At 41.5% G+C, this 19,123-nt stretch overlaps 1 protein-coding gene across 10 annotated transcripts in view; it reads right to left on the reverse strand.

Annotated features, from left to right (window-relative positions):
* Positions 1 to 796: 796 nt before the first annotated feature.
* The window catches only part of ELF1 (E74 like ETS transcription factor 1), an 85,737-nt gene continuing 67,410 nt past the window's right edge, over positions 797 to 19,123 (reverse strand). For all 10 annotated transcript variants that reach the window (XM_052705601.1, XM_052705602.1, XM_052705603.1 and 7 more), the window contains 4 exons: positions 18,688 to 18,771; positions 15,439 to 15,631; positions 13,871 to 14,338; positions 797 to 2,476 (listed from right to left, as the gene is read on the reverse strand). In XM_052705601.1, the coding sequence (XP_052561561.1) occupies positions 1,861 to 2,476; positions 13,871 to 14,338; positions 15,439 to 15,631; positions 18,688 to 18,771 (1,361 nt within the window). In that variant the 3' untranslated portion in view covers positions 797 to 1,860. The remainder of the gene's footprint in view (positions 2,477 to 13,870; positions 14,339 to 15,438; positions 15,632 to 18,687; positions 18,772 to 19,123) is intronic.

Consider the following 19,123-nt stretch of genomic DNA (forward strand, 5'->3'; position numbering starts at 1 on the left):
TTTGGGTACGGCCGGCCTTCCCGAAAACGGGATTACGTCTGTGGGTTTGCAGGTCAAAACATAACCACATGGAAGGCAGGGGAAAGAGCCATGCATTGAACCAAGCGAGGCAGCTTCAACTGCCAAACGGGGCTGCTGTGGCTGAGAAGTGCTTGTGAGATAGTTTCGATTACCTCCATTCAACTAGGCTAAGGTCTGTCGCCATTCAAGTCACCTCCACTGACAACATTAGTTTTTCTAGTACCAATGTATTTAAAATTAACCCTGTGAGACAATTGCTACGTCTCCTACGTACATTTATAGAATATTTCCTTCATTTTTTACACCCTATGCATCTCACCATACTTATTTTTAATCCGCCTTCTGTTGAAATACAGCCAGGTTTTGACAGTAGTTTGAGCCAACAGCCAATACACAAGCCATTAGGCTCCCTGAGCTAAATGACATCCCAAAATTACAATGAAAATTTGGGGCTGTTTATAACATATTAGGAAGCGACAGAAAAGGAGGAGTTGAAGGCCACTTCTCCGACATGGCTCAGCTTTCATGTGAGCCCCAAAAGCACACAGCGCTGCTGTTTCAAAGGACACCATGTCATCACATGCCCGCAGCACACAGGGTGTGTTCCAGTCTGTTCAAAGTGATTCATGAATTGCTCATTTGCTCATGTCCCACCACAGACGCACGTCGATTCATCATGTTGTCCTGTTTCTCAGTGTATTTTGGTTATGCACACAACGATCATCAAAACACCGTAATAATCCAAAAGCGTTTCAGAATAAGTACAGAAAAAAAATGTTTTTCCATTTGATTTATTTTCATAATAAACCAATTAAAAATACAAAAGACAAGAACCAAAGGTTCAGAGGGCTCCATCATTTAAAAATTTGTCTTTAAATACAAATTCACTCTGTAATATGAATACATATAATATTAAACCTCTAAACATAATGATCTTATTTTCTTCTATCAAAAATTTGTATGGAAACAAATTAGCTGAAAAAACTTCCTTATCGAATGTACATTATTTACAATCAAAAAGAACTCTTAGCAGTATTAATCTCAGAATATCTGCATAAATTGTATATATTTTTTCTCCCTCCCCCCTACAAAATAATTTGAAGTAGAAAGCAAGATTGTTAAGCTTCATAGTCACAAAATGGCATGAAACTTTTGCACCTGTAGTGATGCTGTTAGCTTCTGTAATTAAATATATCTGATGTTTTCTTATAAAATATTGACATGGCATTGTCCATTACTGAAATAAATGTTTCGTGTACTCTCAATAGGAGTGTATATTCCGTTTTGCACACACAAGAGCTTGTGCTGCAAAAAAATACAAGAGGAGATCTGGTTATCAACATGTAAAGTGGATGTAATTCACTGGTATGAAAGATATTCATAAACATTCATACACATGGAATGAAAACGTCCAATGAAAAGTAACTGTTGCTTCAAAAGCTAAGTGATACACGTACAGATTAAACAGAAAAAGGTTATAATAATCTTATTGCAATGTAAATCAGCAACAGACTGAAAACATACAGCAAGAAAGAAGTTTGGAACTTTGGCCAACGACCTCAAAATAACGTCTTCATAACATAAAAAGCACGTTTCTTCATGCCTGTATTTTGGAACATTAAGTAATACGCAGTTTTAATTACGATAACATTTAGCAATTAACAGAAAATCAAAATCTGTTCTAAAGCATGAATTCTAACAATTAAATGCAGAAATTAAGTAGCTTTTTTAACGTCTTGCTTCTGAATCAAATTATATATATATACAAAACTGAAAAGGTCCCATCACATTTATGAAAATAATCATCCACAGGGTCTTTTTTTTTTTTTTTTTAACTTATTAATATGAACTGGGTTCCAATGGCTCATTTTCTTGCTTTGCTTGTATGTTAGATGGGAAACTATTTGAACTGGATACTACCATCACAAACGGCTGCTGCTGGAATCTCTGCTCTGACTGCTCAGCATCATCTAATTTGTCACCGTCATCTTCTTTTAGCACTCCTTGTACCCCAATCTGTTTGGCTTCTGTTGCTTTAATAACTGAAGTGATCACTGTGCCAGATGGATGAGCAACCACCTGTGAACTGCTGGGAGAAAAAGTTACCACTGGGGTGGTGGCAGTGAAGGATGGAGATGAAGACACATTAACTGTTCCATTGCAAATTGTCTGCACGCTGCTGGTGAGAACCTGCTGAACTTGTGCTGGGCTCAGCACAATGGAGGAAGGAGGTGAAACTGGCTTCTGAGACTGTAGCATGACATTTTCTTTAAGAACTGTCATGGGCTGTGAAGTAGGAATGGCTTGTAAAATAAATTTTTGGGGCGTTGCTGCTGAGGCTGGATCTGTGCTGGCTATCACTGTAGTAAGAGGCACCGTCTGGAGTGTTACAGTATGCAGCTGCTGATTTCCAGGAGAAACAACCACTGGAACTTGGGTTGGAGTCTGTAAAGTCCTAGTAAGATTAGAGAAGATTACAGGGTCAGAACACGTCTGTGAGGAGTTTTTAAGAATACAGATTAACTGTTGAAAAATCACTCGACATCAGAAACATTTCATTTCTCTAAGGACTGCAAAAAGGGAACAGTCACTTTCCTACTAAAAGACAAAATGGTTTTGACCCCTGAATTCACCGACACAATTGCCAAAGTGAAGGTATCTTGTATGTGTGATACAACCATAACTGAACTGCACAGCCTGCCTCTGAGATTGCTGGAAGGTCATGAGAAAACCTGGAAACTGTATCCAGGATCTCTTTCTCCAGTATCAACAAACATGACAAGCATGACTGAACATACCTCTGCCATCAACTTCACACAGTACCCAGTGTGTATCCAAACTATCCATAAGTCAGCCCTCAGTTCTCCAAACCTCCTTCTGTGTGCTCACTTATATGCAGAATTATTTACACTGCAATGGTGATGCTCATCAGGATCTCCTCAGACTCCAAGGACACACAGCTCACTGCCTGCCAGACTCGTGTACTCCTGGTTAAAGCAGCTGAACAAAATTTGCTTCCAAAATATAAGTTTAAATTGGGAATCCTTCCATCAGTTTCAGGCTGGCAGATCTGTGTGCCACATTGCTTTCCGTATTTATGCTGAGAGCAAAGTCAGATGATGAACAGCAATATCACCGACGTATACAAACACTTCAGTGGGAAATGATGATTTAGAGACGTGGCTGAAACACACACACTTCAGTCATGCAACATACCTGGGTTTAAAAAATCCAAAAAATATCTAAAAGCCACAACACGCTCCCTGTGAAGCAAATAATTTCCAGTGAAGGGAGGGAATAAGGAAGCTAAGGGTGTAATTGCTTTGAAATCCAACCACAACTTGTTCCAATCCACCATTCTGCCTTCAACCATTTTTTTTTTCTTTCTTTCTGCTTGTCCTGCAAAGTTCCAACATTCCTGCTGCTCTTCAATGTTTTCTCCTGCATGTCCTCCTCCCCTTTAATCTTATCTGTCTTTTCTGGAACATACCTGACACAGACTGAAAGCAAAAATAACCACCTCCTAGCTTATTTCTACCTCTGCTGAAATCACTTTAGATTGAAAAACACACTTTCAACATTTGTACTTTCACGTCCATTAACAACACGTTGTGCTGTAGATAAATGCCTACAAACACCACGGAATGTCCTCCTTTCTGTAGCCCTTCTGCCCATGTAGTGCCTGTTTTTTGTTTACAGCTCCATGAAATCCTTCTTTCCAGCATTTAGCCACTGACCTGTCAGATCAGGCCGAGTGTATTCAGTTTAAAACAATGTTCTAACTATCACAGTTATAAACAAGAGCTCACCAGAACAGGCTGGACCTCCGGGATGCTGAAACTACAGGCTGCAGATAGCACTGCTTGAGACTGTACTGTTTGCTATTCCAGCTGCACGTGGAGCTGCACTTCCTCAGCGCAGCAGCAGAGGCAGGTGAAGAAACATCTGCAGAGGACTTCCCAGGTCCCCCTCATCTCAGCCCTCTGGGAAAGGCTCCAAAGTGTGCCCCCAGCAAGAGCAGCTGCACAGGCTCAATGCATCTCACTCTTCCCTTAGCACCCTGCTGCAGACCAGCCTCTCCCCACCTCCTGTGTGGCTTCATAAATAAAAGAAAGAAAATCTCTAACTGTAGCTTTCTCTTCCTCAAAAAATGATGAGGAAGTTAGAAGTAGCCAGGACTGCTGCTATAGCAGAATAAAAACAAATGGTAGCCCACAAGGCTCCCATGCACGTCTCATCACACAGACTACGTATGCAGGGCACTAAATTCAACGTTACTGACACTGGAGTGCAGAGGGGCAGTCAATAAGCCCAACCTTAAGCTCCTGTTTCGTACAACTGGAGACAAGCCAAAGAAGATGCTAATGAAAAGGAGCTGGCTAGGAGATGAAGCACCCAACCAAAGTGATATTTTCTTTCTTTCCGATGTGGTTCCATGCAGCAAATGCATGCAACTGAGCTTCATTAAACTACATCATTAAGGTTCACCATGTCTGCAGAGGGCCACAGTGCTAACTATTTTAATTAATTCCCCTGGAAGCATGACAGGGAAAAAAAAACAGAAATATCCAAGTCAGAAGCAGTAACAGGAGGAGGGCACTCACTGCCTTCTTTAAACGCTATCTAAACTACCAAAGTTATACGAGCTTGCAGCAAAATCAGAATGTCACATAAATAAAAATCCATCAAGGTCTAGAGGAAGCAGCAACGCAGGCAGAACTGTTAAGAACTGGTATTTGCCATCAGAAAAACACTGAAAGTATTTGACTAAGACCATGGATACCATACCAGCTTCTTAATCCATGATGCAACCTATGTGAGCCTGAAGAATTAAGTACCCTTACAGTCAAATCAGCAGTTACAACTTTGAAAAGCAGCAGCTGATGCTGGGAGCCTGTGCTGGTGTACCATGCAAGTAGTGCTTTGGAGCTACTTCCTTGTTCTTAAGCTGTTTTCTTTTGAAGCAAAACAGTAGAAATAAAATAGTTGAAATAAAGGGGTCCAACTGTTAACTGGTTGCAAAGGATGACCTCAAAAACAGGGAACTGGATCTAACCAATGCTGGGGGTATTCTGCAAAGCACTAGGAACAACAGCTGTGAAATGACAGAAACAAAGCATTTTCTCAGCATGCTGAAGTTATTTTATCTGGGCTGAAAATGAGAATCTACCTCTTGGTTCATTTTGTACTGGTAACAGTCTGGAGTTGTGCAAGATCACATTAGATTATCAAGGGCTGAATAGCAAAAAAAGCAAACACTAAATGACAAGAAGGAAAAACAAGTTTATTCATGGTAATTTATGAAAAAAAATATGAAATGGAGAAAGAAAGAAGATACGAAACAAAACTGAAGCTACAAGCCAAGCTAAACAAAGTATTTCACAGTACAACAACAACAAAAAAGAAAGGAAACAAGGCAACATTAAGAAATGCACAGAAGAAGTAAGAAAATAATTCCCTTCCTAGCATACATATTACTCAGTGTATGGATGGATATGGGGGGAACGATGGCCTTGAGATAAATGGGCCAATTTCCAGGGACTTTCCTCATTTGTTCAACTCACTGGTTACAAACAACTCATTCAATCAGCCTAGGAAGAGGAGGGAGGCAAAGGGGTGCGGTGTGCTTGTTAGAACCACTGCAAGTGCCTGAGCCAAGAGGCAATCTCTTCTACGTGAATACAGGCAATCTTGGCCAAATCAATTCAGGAGCACTACCTTCGTGCAAACCCTTCTGCAGCTGCACTCAGTTATATGATAGTCAAAGAGCCTTATAAATACCTCATCCCAAAGCATCTCAGACGTAGCCACTGGCCTTCTTCCAGTGCCGTGCAGATGGGAGCCGCTCACCAATCAAGGTACAGAAGTCCATGAGAGGTAATAAGGTACCTGATGTCTTAATGCAAAATCTTTACAGATCCTTCTCCTGAAGGAGGGCAGAGCTTGCCTGTTCTTGTCTAGCTCTTTGTCTGGACAAGGCAATCTGTTACATCATGAGGGCAGAAGACCTAACTCAACTGAATTGAAATTCAGAAATGTTCCCACTACCAGAAACCTGTAGCAACTCCACCTCTTTTGACAGTGCCAAATACACATAAAAAGAGCTTCTGCAGACAGCTTCTCATTGTGCTGAAACAAAATTAGTCGAGGTGACCTTTTAAGTCCCATCTGACATAAGCAGCCCTCTTCCTTCTACCACTGGAATCGTAACAGAAATTTTATTAAGTCTTCTCAGCTGCAGGAAATACAAATCAAAATGGAAAGCGATAACCAAAGTCTTTGCCATGTTGACTCTATTATAAAAATATTCTGCCCTCTCAACTACATGGGTTTCCTATAGACATTCAATCCAACTGCAAATAGAGGCAAAGCATGTGCACTGACTTTGGTTAAACAAAGAAAGGCCTCCCACACAATTGCAGGAGATGTTTTCAGTTATCACATCCCTTTTCTCTTGTTTCCCATCAAATACCAGACCTCTAGCAAACTTTTTACCAAGCGTTGACACTTGTGATGGTTTTGATTCTGCAGACCTCTAAGAATTGCAAAAGATTGGTGGGCTATAACAGTAGCTGACATGCAGATTTGAATTGCATTCTTATTTGGGGAAAAGGATTGATTACAGGAATGCAGACTGTGAAGACAAAATCTCAGCAAGGTGTTGCCAGACTGCCTCTCTGTGCCTCTATGGTTAGCACACTGAATAAAGATAGGATGCAAAGTACTGTTAGAGAACGTAACAGTGACATTCACTGCACAATTTATACAAGTTAACATCTATAGATGAGACAAGATAACAAAAACATTTTGTTTGATTAGCAGCCATAATTGCATTTGCTGCGTTCAAAAGTTTGTGCGAGACCAATCTGTGTATTTTATCAGCATCAGCATAGCTGCAAGTCAGATCAACAATAGTTAGTTTACATCACAGCCTGGACACAGAAACAGACTATGGAACAATAGCACCAAGCATGTGTTTGCCTGGCGTAGACATGACTTTCAAAGGTAATTCCCTCTGCTTATCGGGACAATCCACCGTGTTGGCATATTGATGGCTTCATCACTGTTCTTATACAGCATGCTCACAGCCAGAAAAAACACAATTCCCCTTCAGCTACTTCCTCCTCCTCTTGAATAAGGATCTTGCCACTGTGGTCTGTGCTTGTGTCACCTTCAGGATGAATTACTGCAACATTTTCTACCCCAAAGGTTGGCAAAAGGTCAAGATGAAAGCTGTGGCTGATTCATCCTGTAGCAGCAGTTCTCCAGTTCAGAAGGGAACACACAGACCGTATCCCACTGATCCTCTGTGGTCTGTATTAGCTTTTCCCCAAGTTACACAACAGAGTCAGGATGCTGGTCTTCTAACACGCTCTGCCCAAGCTATCACAAAGACAACTTGAATCCTCTCTGTACTGCTAGTAATGAAACAACCTCTCTTCACTACATAGAAGACACCCCACCTTAAATCACTGCTATGCTAGATTAAAGGTAGATGGAAATGTGTATCTGTTTACAGCCATAGTCATATAAAAGTGCAATTCAACGGCTCAAACCTAGGTGCCTTATAGCCCTCATGATGTCCTAGACTATGCAGAGAAGGTAAGGACTCAGTCTTTCAGGAGACATACAGCTTTTGGAGTAGCAGCAGAATGCTCTTTACACTCAGAACAACCCTATGAACGTGAAGTTGAATCCCAAGCCTGCTTTAGTGCCACTAAATTCCAAGCTAAAACAGAATTCCTCCAATAACACATCCCTGCAAAACAAACAACCTGTGCGAGTTACTCAGTTTTAAACAGAGCAATTCTACAAGCACAACATTCAGAGAGCCTTTCTTCTGCCTTCAAAAGCCAGGGCACTGGAAAAGTTTGGGTTTGGAAACAGAATACTCATCCAGAGAGGCATTTTATTTTTCATCTTGTCACTGGAAACGTGTGGTGCCAAACTCAGTTCCCAGTGACACAACTGGAAGCTTCTGTAACTGCACTTGCATCCACCAAGAAAAGCAGAAGAGCTGCGAGTCTGTAATGTTAAATATTCTTATCTGAGATACTCAGTGTCCATCCTGATCAGGAAAACCTCGTTTGCAAAACCTGACCCTATCTTCCAAGCTTGAGTTAGCACTACTTCGTAGCCTTTCTGTGCTCAAATTACACAGAACTCCGCAAGAGCTCTGAGCAGCTGTAAACGAAGGCACTGCCTGCATCCCACAAAGAACCTGCTTGCTTCATTGGCATTCCAATTTCTTTCAGAAATACACAGCAGCCCTGGGGACTTACTGCCCTGCTCTGCCAGCTCTGTGACAGGCAATGCCAGCTGGCACACAGAGGGATGAGGACGCAAATCCTGCACAGCATTCTTCAAACATAAATCTTTTAACAAGTCCCTTACCAGAGAAGATGCATGTTCAGACTTCTTCTCTGAAGGGTATGGTTACTTGTTAAGAAGCCAATTGTTTTAACCTCAAAAGCCCTCAATATATTCTCTACAGTATGTGGTTAATCATAAATTTCGTTTCCCTACTCAACATGACAGAAGCAAATTGCTGCAGAGGGAAGAACATTTATTTAAATGAAGAAAAGAGCGTTCATATGAATAAAACTCTGGAGGCTACATTACAGGAGACAAATTATATGGGCCCAAGATGTTTGAGTCTCACAGCAGAGCCTGACCACTAATCAGGAAAAGCTCCTAGGGAACATTCCCAAGCTTGCTCTCCTGTTCTCCCATGAGGACCTCAACTATCCATGTGCCTCACCCTCCAAAAAGCACAAAGCAGTGGCTGCTGCTATTGCTCCTCCAGTTTCCTTGTAAATTGACAGTAAAGTGACTCCAAGCACTTTCCTATAAGCAGTGTGCATACATCACAAGGTTTGTCTGCCCCCTTTTTTACAATGGTGCTCACTTGTGCTGTGCATTTTAAATCAAGCAGACCCATCACAGAATCACAGAATTGTAGGGGTTGGAAGGGACCTCCAGAGATCATCGAGTCCAACCCCCTGCCAAAGCAGGTTCCCTACAGCAGGTCGCACAGGTAGGCGTCCAGGCAGGTCTTGAACATCTCCAGAGAAGGAGACTCCACCACCTCCCTGGGCAGCCTGTTCCAGTGCTCCGTCACCTCACTGTAAAGAAGTTCTTGCGCATGTTTGTGCGGAACTTCCTGTACTCCAGTTTCTGTCCATTTCCCCTTGTCCTGTCTCCACACCTTGCTGAAAACAGTCCGGCCTCACCACTCTGCCCCCCACACCTTAGATATTTATAGACCTGGATCAGGTCCCCTCTCAGTCTTCTTTTCTCAAGGCTGAACAGACCCAGTTCACTCAGCCTTTCTTCATAGGAGAGATGCTCCAGGCCCTTCACCATCTTTGTGGCCCTCCGCTGGACTCTTTCCAAGAGATCCCTGTCTTTTTTGTACTGGGGAGCCCAGAACTGGACACAGTACTCCAGATGAGGCCTCACCAGGGCAGAGTAGAGGGGGAGGATCACCTCCTTTGACCTGCTGGACACGCTCTTTTTAATGCACCCCAGTAAGCCATTGGCCCTCTTGGCCACAAGGGCACACTGCTGGCTCATGGCCAACCTGTCGTCCACCAGGACACCCAGGTCCCTTTCCGCAGAGCCCCTCTCCAGCAGCTCATCCCCCAACCTGTACTGGTGCATGCAATTATTCCTCCCCAGATGCAAGACTCTACACTTGCTTTTGTTAAACCTCATCCGTTTTTTTTCTGCCCAGCTCTCCAGCCTATCCAGGTCTTGCTGAATGGCAGCACAGCCTTCAGGCTGTCAGCCAATCCTCCCAACTTCGTATCATCAGCAAACTTGCTGAGGGTGGCCACTATCCCCTCATCAAGGTCACTGATGAAGATGTTGAACAAGACTGGACCCAGCACCGACCTCTGAGGAACACCGCTGGCCTCCAACCAGACTCTGCACCACCAACAACAACCCTCTGTGCTCTGCCAGTCAGCCAGTTCTCAACCCACCTCACTGTCCACTCATCTATCCCACACTTCCTCAGCTTTGTTATAAGGATGTCGTGGGGGACAGTATCAAATGCCTTGCTGAAATCAAGGTAGACTACATCCACTGCTCTCCCCCTATCCACCCAGCCAGAGACAATATCATAGAAGGCTACCAGGTTGGTCAAGCACGACCTCCCCCTAGTGAACCCGTGCTGACTACTCCTGATAACCTCCTCTTCTTCCAGTTGTCTGGAGATGGCATCCAGCACCAGCTGTTCCATCACCTTTCCAGGGACAGAGGTGAGGCTGACTGGCCTATAATTGCCTGGGTCTTCCTTCTTGCCTTTTTTGAAGACCGGGGTGACGTTGGCTATCTTCCAGTCTTCAGGCACCTCCCCCGTCCTCCAAGACCTCTCAAAGATGACAGAAAGCGGTTCAGCAATCACCTCTGCCAGCTCCCTCAGCACCCGTGTATGAATCCCATCGGGTCCCATGGATTTGTGAACATTGGTGTTGCCTAGGCGCCCTTGGGCTGCCTCTTCCCTGACAGAAGGGAAGTCTTCCATCCCCCAGACCCTCTCACAAACCTCCAGGGTCTGGGATTCCCGAAGGAAAGCTTTTTCACTGAAGACAGAAGCAAAGAAGGCAATGCCTTCTCAGCATCCTGTGTTACCAGAAAACACACCCCTCACTTAGCAGGGGAGCCACATTCTCCCTAGTCTTCCTTTTACTGTTAACTTACTTTAAAAAGTCTTTTTTATTATCCTTTATCATATTTGTCATATTCAATTCCAGGTGGGCTTTAGCCTTTCTCATCACACCCTGCATGCCCTGACAACATTTCTATATTCTTCCCAAGTAGTCAGACCCTTTTTCCACATTTCATGGGCCTTCTTCTTTCCTTTGAGTTTGCACACGAGCTCCTTGCTCATCCACACAGGTCTCCTGCAACCCTTTCCTGATTTCTTGCTCACAGGGACGCATCGATCCTGAGCTTGGAAGAAGAGCTGCTTAAATGCCGACCAGCTCTCAGAGCCCCCCTTACCTTCTAACACCCAACACCCGCAGGACAGCTCCAAGCAGATCCCGCAAGAGATCAAAGTTGGCTCTCCTAAAGTCCAGGGTAGCAATCCTACTTTTTGCTTTGCTGCTTCCACTCAAGATCTTGAACTCTTAAACATCATCCTGCCCCTCATGGTAGGTCCACTGAAGCTCTTCAGAACATGCACACAAACACATTCAACTGCCAGAGGTTTACGGTTGCATGCGCAAACAAAAGATAGTTACTCTGTAATTTTACAATAAAACAAAGCCTAATATGTCACCTCCTAAATTTTTTAATATGCCTTTCCATCTGGCCAAATGATTTTTAAGTTTGCAGTCTGAAACTGAGCAAAAATTTAAGTTACAGACTGCGTTTTTTGGAGACTGGACTTATCAGCACCTTGGTTTATCCTGGCTAAAAGTGTGGACAGAAACAATTTCTTATTTTTCAGTCTCACTGCTTAAACACCTTTGCATGTTTGCATTCTTGCACTCCTAATGAACAATATTTCTATAACATTCAGTAATTTAATTGCACTGGAAAGATCCAGTCAATGGGTCTCTTCACCCCCTCCCCCCTTCAACTGAGAAACTGTCATCGTGGCTAGGAAACACACAACTGAAGGACTTATGGAAAAAAGTTATCAACACAGCAGAAACACAACTGAAGTTGATACAAAACTCTAAGGATTCCACAGCTTTTATTTCATTCAAACTTCACACATGCATCATCTACTACCTTCCCCCATGGCCTTTTGCTTACTGCCCAAAAACACACTGTGAAGTGCTGTAATGCAATAGATTGCAATCACACCATTCTGCAGCTTTCCAAATCTTAACAACGCTTGCCTGCCTATCTAACTGGGTCTAAATGTCTTCATTCTGTTTACTGCTATCATTTTTTTTAGCTATCCATGTAACTACATAAATAGCAGTATCTACATAACAGCCCATCCAGTTGGAATTGTTTTTGATGGATAATCTAACATAGATGTAACCCAGAGCTATTTAACTCTGCAAACTGCCACACTCTCTGCCCTACTGATGCTTAATAGCAATTTTCTCCCATTTTCTTCTATGGTACTGCATAGCTTCAGTAATGCCTGTACTCATCTCCTTTCACTACTAGTTACCTACCTACGTTTTTACAACTTGCAGGTAATTAAATCCTTCATCAGCCTTGAAATTACAGGCTTGTCAGCTCCATTCCTAGGCTTCAAAATTCAAGTGCACACATCACACTGACACAGATTTTTGTTTTCCGAAAGGAATTTCAAAACTTTTTTTTTTTTGTGTGTGTCAAATTCTTCATAATTAGAGAGTGACTTCCACCTAACCATCTGATCAATTGCAACCTTTCCTTTCTTGGGCTAATTTTAGTTGATTAGAATTATAAGCGAAACACAATTTGATTTCCACAGCAGAAAACAAATGAAAACAGATACTGCTTACTTAAAAACGACGACTCCTTCCAGTCCATTTTACAGCCCTCATCAGTAATTACATTGCTCAATATATTTATTCCCTTATAACCTTTATGAAGCAATGAATTTCACTTTTCAGTGTGAATTTTTCGCACTGCTACATGAATGAAAACCATTTCCTAGTTTTCAAGGAAAAAAACACCAATTCACCAGGCTTTTTTTTTCTTTTTTTAACCTCAAAGAAAGAAGAAAGTTTATTATACACATATTTCTTGATTGAAGCTGAAGTCTTGTGTTGTCATCTCCTCCACGTAAATGGAAATTTCAGTTTCGGCTACTTGGTTACCTCCTAAAACACTTCTTATCAGTTCTATCAGCCACTGCAGGCTGATCTGGGCAGCTTCAGCTCCTGTAGCTTAAAAACCTAGCTGGTATTGCTATTCTGGATTTTCCTGAATCGATCTTCCTTTCATTTACAAATGCAGTTCTAATAACTGACCAGCTTTTACAGTCTCCAGTAGCAGAGATGAGAGAGCTAAAGGTATTCTTTCGAAGCTAAACGATTATTTGATCTCATTAACATCATTAGTTATTTCCATCTGACAACATTCTATGGTTAACCCCAGATACTCACAGATCTACCGGTGGCTCTGGATGCAATTTTCAAAGGAAATAACACAGGAAGGGAGCAGGAAAAAACATTATTGACTTTTTGTAGTATAAAATGATAACCATTCAAACAGCAGCTCTAACAACACAAATCTCAAGTGGAAAAAAGAACAACAAACAACAACTAATGTGTGTAATTCATTAAAAATGTGCAGCTCCTGAATTATATCCCGAGGCTTTTGTGAAACAACGAAGGTCCAGAATTACGACATGCAATTTCAGCATTCCATGAAGGGGAGAAGAACAAGCTCTTTTAGCAGCAATAAACTGAGCTTTCCCCTTTTAACTGGGGACAACAGAAAAGATGAAAGAGATGACAAAATTTATAATACAAAGAATTAAGAAGGAAGAAGGCAAATCTTTCTGATGGATTATTCTAATCATACCACACGTAATTCAAAAGCAAAGACACCAAACAGTGAAAAACCAGAGCCAAGAAAATACTCTCTGCTGCAAGACAGAACCAACAATAGGAAATTTTAAATAGAACTTATATATTTTTCCTCTTTAAGGGATTTGCACCAGGCCTTACCTGGAGGAAATAAGTGCTTCCCTTTGCCAACAACAGAGCTTAGGAGTGCAGACATTCAAGAGTGCTGTAGAAACTCCCAATTAATTCCCAGGGTCACCCTTTCACTGAAATCCAGGCCAGGAGCAAGCTTTTTGAAGCACAATAAAGAACGTAGTCTACCTACTCACCACCCAATGAAGTTATTCTTATTCATACATTAATTTACATTTTCTTACCTTATATTCTGAACTGAGGGACTTAATGTTTCTTCTGGAACGTTACTGGTTACAGCTGCGTGTCCTTCTGTGAGGGTATGCAATGGCTGCATTACGTGAACTGTCCGAAAAAGCTGAGTGGGATGTACTGGCTGTGTAGACTGCATTGTCCTCAAAACTTCTGAAGTCAAGCCAGGTGTCTGCTGCTGTACAACTTCTACGTGCTCCTTAAGCTTAGCAGGCTTTGAATTTCCTGTTTTTAGAACTGTGGTGGATCCTCCCTTTGTTCCTGTGTTTGCAGACGCTCTAGATCTGCTCGACTGGTTTCTACTGGCCACAGGAGTTGAGAGCAAACTTGAATCTGATGTTTCAGTGCTAGGACTTGCATCTTCATCATCTATATAGACGAGATCTTTTGGCATTTCCTTAAACTGATACACTAGGCGCTGACCTTCTACTTTAGCCAGTATTCCTCTTTGGTAATAATATCTGTTTAAAGCATATGTACATCAAGTTACAGAGTGCTTTCTGACATAAAAAGAAAAAAGCAAGCTGAAAAAGAGAAACCCTTACCAACACAAGAACAGTGAATAAGACCAGCATGAGCAAGAAAAAGAGGCTTAAAATAATATTTTACACGCTTCATTTCTTGACTACGAAGGAGTGGCCAAATTAGTAGCACATTTTCAATTCAAAGAACTCTTTAGTGGTATGTCTTATGGCCTTTTAATTTCAACCTCAGGTAACACTGAACAGCAAGAAGAACTCTGCCACTTAGCAACGCTGCTACAAACTGACACTACTTAAGAGTCACGCAAAACTTGCAGGTCTCCTCCAGACATCCAGGCCTTTTTTACCCAGTCTTAATTATGCTCACTTCTCAGTAAGTGCCTACAGATGCTTCAGCTACAAGGAAGGACAGGGAACAGGACAGGAGAGCTCTACTTCTGTTATATTTACAAATACATAAAATTAGACATATTGAGATGAAAGATGAAAGGAAAGACAAGCACAGCTGCTCAGCTAGACAATGATCAATCAGCAAGTAAGACTGAAGTTTGCATCACTCACACTCACAGGATTACACTTATTTAGCACAGTCTTTTCTGTATGTGGAATAAACCCCCATAGAAAAAGATGTTTTAAAACTGTACACACAAGTTCATAGAATCGCATGCAGGTCTTAATTCTAAAACTGTATTTTCCACTGAGAACTGGATCGTTTGCTATGGGAACAAAAATTTTCTTAAATTCTACTATAGATAAATTCAGGACTTCTTGGAGGAAGGAGAGTCAAACTTTACAGAAAAGCCACTTCTGGAATCCCCTATCTCCAGTTTTGGGGGTGACTGTGAGATACAGGTTTGGTGGCGGCACCGAAAACATGCAAGCTGAAACTGAAGGTGATTGATTTGGGGTTTAGGTTAGCAAGGGTTACTTTTAGTTAGCTGATTTATTTTGCTGGAATAAGTCCTTTGTTTACCAAGCTAACAGAACCCCTTTACAGTTGTTACACAAATTAGATGAGGCATTTAACGCATGCAAACACCATGGCAACAAAGACAGCCTATTATTAAAAATGCACATACCTGAGAGCTCTACCCATTGTTTCATAATTCATGTCAGGTTTGTTTTTGTGTTTTCCCCATAGTCTGGACACAGCCTTAGAATCTACCAGTTTGAAAATGCCCTTCTCTCTTTGAGTCCATTTGATGTACTTAGGACATGTAGCTTTGTCCTGAAGCAGTGCTAGTAAAAACTCCCAGAGATAAATTGTGTTTCCTAAAACAGAAGTATTTCAGGAAAGAAAAAAAATAAATAAATTAGTTGACAACATTTTATTCTCAATGTAAACCTAAAAATTAAGAAGTTGGTATCTTTATGAACACACTGCAATATAACGTCGAGATTAGGAAACAGTGACAGAGAGGCATGGGAAGGGAATCTTGTTAGTTATTTTAATCGGGGTGCCCAGTCTAGCTGTGGTCTGTAACCAACAGATTGAGCATCAAACTACAAACATCACAACCCAGCATCAAGATCAGACAGCATTCTCTTCCCATTCACATGCTTCCTTCATGCCTAACCCAGCCACAGAAGCAGTAACTTCAATTGAACAGGAACACGTTCAGGTCCATCCTCTGAAGCAACTGGAAATGAAGCACAGAATCCCTGCTTTAACAACAAGATTTTTTTTGGGGGGTGGGAGAAGGGGGAGATACTCAGAGATAATGCCAAGGGAAGCAAACCTTGGAGATAAAGTTTAGAAAACACCTCTTTCTCCTAAACTCAATGTCTTGCTTGTAGACAACATTCAAACTGCATTTTATGTAGCAGAAGATACAAGCACACCTACATCTGGAAATCCAACATGCCTGTTTGCTGTTTTCCACACATTATAATCACAGATTGTGAAAAAATTACCACCAAATCTGTGTCCAGAAAACACATTGAAGGAGTCTAAGCTGGTATAACTGAGGAGATCTTTTTGCCTGCTTTTTCTAAGGCTATTTGTGTTTGATGTTCCTTTGGATAGTCACAGCTGCAGAAAAGCTTTTTTAGTGAGATGCTGTCAGACTGATGAAGGAGGAAAACCTCTTGTGTGAAATTATCTCCTCACACAAGCAGCCATGTAATACCACACAAAGGTCAGCATATGCAGATTCCTGCAGCTTCACCAAAAAAAAAATACAAAAAGATGGCCAGTGAATGAGAACGTAACAGGATCTCTTAGATGCAGCTTCATTCTGCTGTCTTCTCAACTTCCGTGGCCACCAGTCTGGACTTTTTGTTAACTAGAAGAGGTATCTTATAAATTCTTCAGACTCTGAAACTACCCTGTTGTATTTCTACAAATACATTATTGTCCATAGCGGCATCCTGGGTTGGTCAGCTCTAGTGATGAACCAACAGGTTTGACTGAAATTTTGGTGATTAACCCAGCAAGTCCCCATTATAAGGTACTTGCAAATATTCAGCAGTGTCACCATTCAGCCCTGACAGTACAAAACACCCCTTCAGAAGGTAGAAACCTGAAAAGTGAGCATCTCTGGAGAAAAACCCCTGGCTTTGCTACAAATCTCTTCCAGCCTAGTGGAAAATATCAGCCTGTCTGCCTCCAGACACCTGAAGGCAAAGGTTAAGATTGTTTAGGCAAGACACCGTGTCAGTCAGGAATGACAGCATTCCCAGCCAATTACCACTAATCCAGGGTGCTTTTGTTGTAGTCTAGACTAAAAAACTTAGCAGCATCAAGGCAGACTGAAAAATCTGTCACTGTTTAGCCAATGAAAAATCACTATGAAGAGGACTGCCTGTGAAAGCACTGCCTGTTTTACTCACAGGCAGGATTTCTAACCTCCTGTGAGTTACAGCATAAGAAATGCAAAGAAAACTCACTATTTGCTCCACACACTGCATTAAATAATGGAGAATTCAGTATTTTAGCACACATGCTCTCCTAAGAGGGAACAGTGCAGATACTGAGAGATGAGCAACTCCCAGGATTCTCTAGTTGCTTCTGTGCCATGGCCACATATATTATCATCTCTTCTGCTGTGACTCTATGTTCCTCAAAAATATAATAAACAAGTGCTTGTATGGCAGTTTTTTTCATAATAGTGGCTTCAGGCAACACACTGTAATTCCTTCTGAGTTAGCAATTTTGTAAGTAGGGACAAATGTGAAATATTATAGTATATCCTTCTTATCATCAACAGAAAGTTAGATGCTTCTGCTTTTTAACTTGGAGGATGGATAGCTGCTTTTATATTTCCCATTATTTCATTTAAGTACTGCTGTGAGGTTACTCTGATGCTTTTCTTTAATTTAAAAATCAGGTCTTAATTAAAAGCAAACAAACCAACCACAACAGTGCATATTCAAAACTGCCAGCAATAGCTTTTAAAATATTTATTACATGCAAACAGATCTTTTTTTTCCTGTTACGGTTGAAAAATTTTATTCAAAAAGAAAATACATTATTTGATCAAATGTAGTAATTTTTAGAGTTTCAAAAGAGACTAACACCCCCTGGTTTTGCAGAGCTTGTCTCCTGGTGAGCACTGCAAAATACGAGAGCAGTTCAGGTGATAAAAGCACACGTGGTGGCACTTGAGGTGACACAGAAGAGCTTCCCCTGTGCACAGCAGTTGGTGGCAGGCAGTGGTCAGGCTGCAATTCACAAGCCAGCCAGGTTTCAGTGTGGGCACTGGATCAACAGTGAAGCAAGCTGACCAAACTGACAGGCACTGCTGAACAGTTCACAAAAGGGGAAATTATTTATTTGTATCAGTAACGTGGCCTCTTCTCTTTCTTTTTTTTTTTTCTTTCCCTATTTTAACCATGAAAGGAATGAAGTACTGAAAACCTAAGCGTTCTGCCCAAGCCTTCAAGCTAACTTCCCTCAAATTTAAGGCACTGGTGCTTCCCACTGGCAGCTGGCAGCCTTGATCATCCCTCTGTGCAGAATTAGACACATGCAGATGGAAAATGTTTTCAAAGATCATCTGTCAAAACAATCGCATCCCACGAAAGCTTCATACAATGCAAGGCACTCCCCAGGACTTCTACAGAAACACAGCAGCCTCTGTGGGGGCTTGAGGATTTTCCAAGAGCCCTTGCAACTGAAATGACAAATGCATCCTTCTTCCCAGGAACTGGGTAATTCACAAAGGAGTTTCCTGCACTGATTTTTTTTTACATAATTTATGATGAAAATGGTAACTACCTTTGAGTACAAGATCTGTTGCTCTATCACTGCAAACTCTTCTCTTTTCACGTGTCAATCAGAAGCAATATGCTTTATTAAAAACTTCAGTGACAACTATGTGACTTACCCTTTCCATCTTTGTTTTTCTTTTTCACAGATATGTTTGGAGTTGTTGCAGGGGACTCAGGACGAGAGGGTTTTGGCTTCTTCCCTGAAATAAACCACCAGTAAATGAAATTCAGCTTAGAAAAAAAATGGATGTAAGTAAAAAAGAACAAGGACCTAAAAAAGAATGATATTTTTTTTCTTAATTCAGAGGAATTCCAATTTTTATTCATTTAGGATTTTTGTTCTATTCTGAGCTTTTTCCATTTCTACAAGAAGATTGACACCCTTATGATATTAGTGTAAAGATCTTTTTCTAGTAAAGATTTTCCAAAGCTCACCTGCCTTGGAAATCTCTGTGGCTTTTTAGGTACTCTTAACAGCACTTAATACAGGAGAGATAAGAAGAATAGGCTATTAACTGTGAACAGAAGTGTTTCAATGGAAAAGGCTCAACA

Source organism: Tympanuchus pallidicinctus, unplaced genomic scaffold, assembly GCF_026119805.1.
Source record: "Tympanuchus pallidicinctus isolate F22 unplaced genomic scaffold, pur_lepc_1.0 scaffold6, whole genome shotgun sequence".
Classification (NCBI taxonomy): domain Eukaryota; kingdom Metazoa; phylum Chordata; class Aves; order Galliformes; family Phasianidae; genus Tympanuchus; species Tympanuchus pallidicinctus.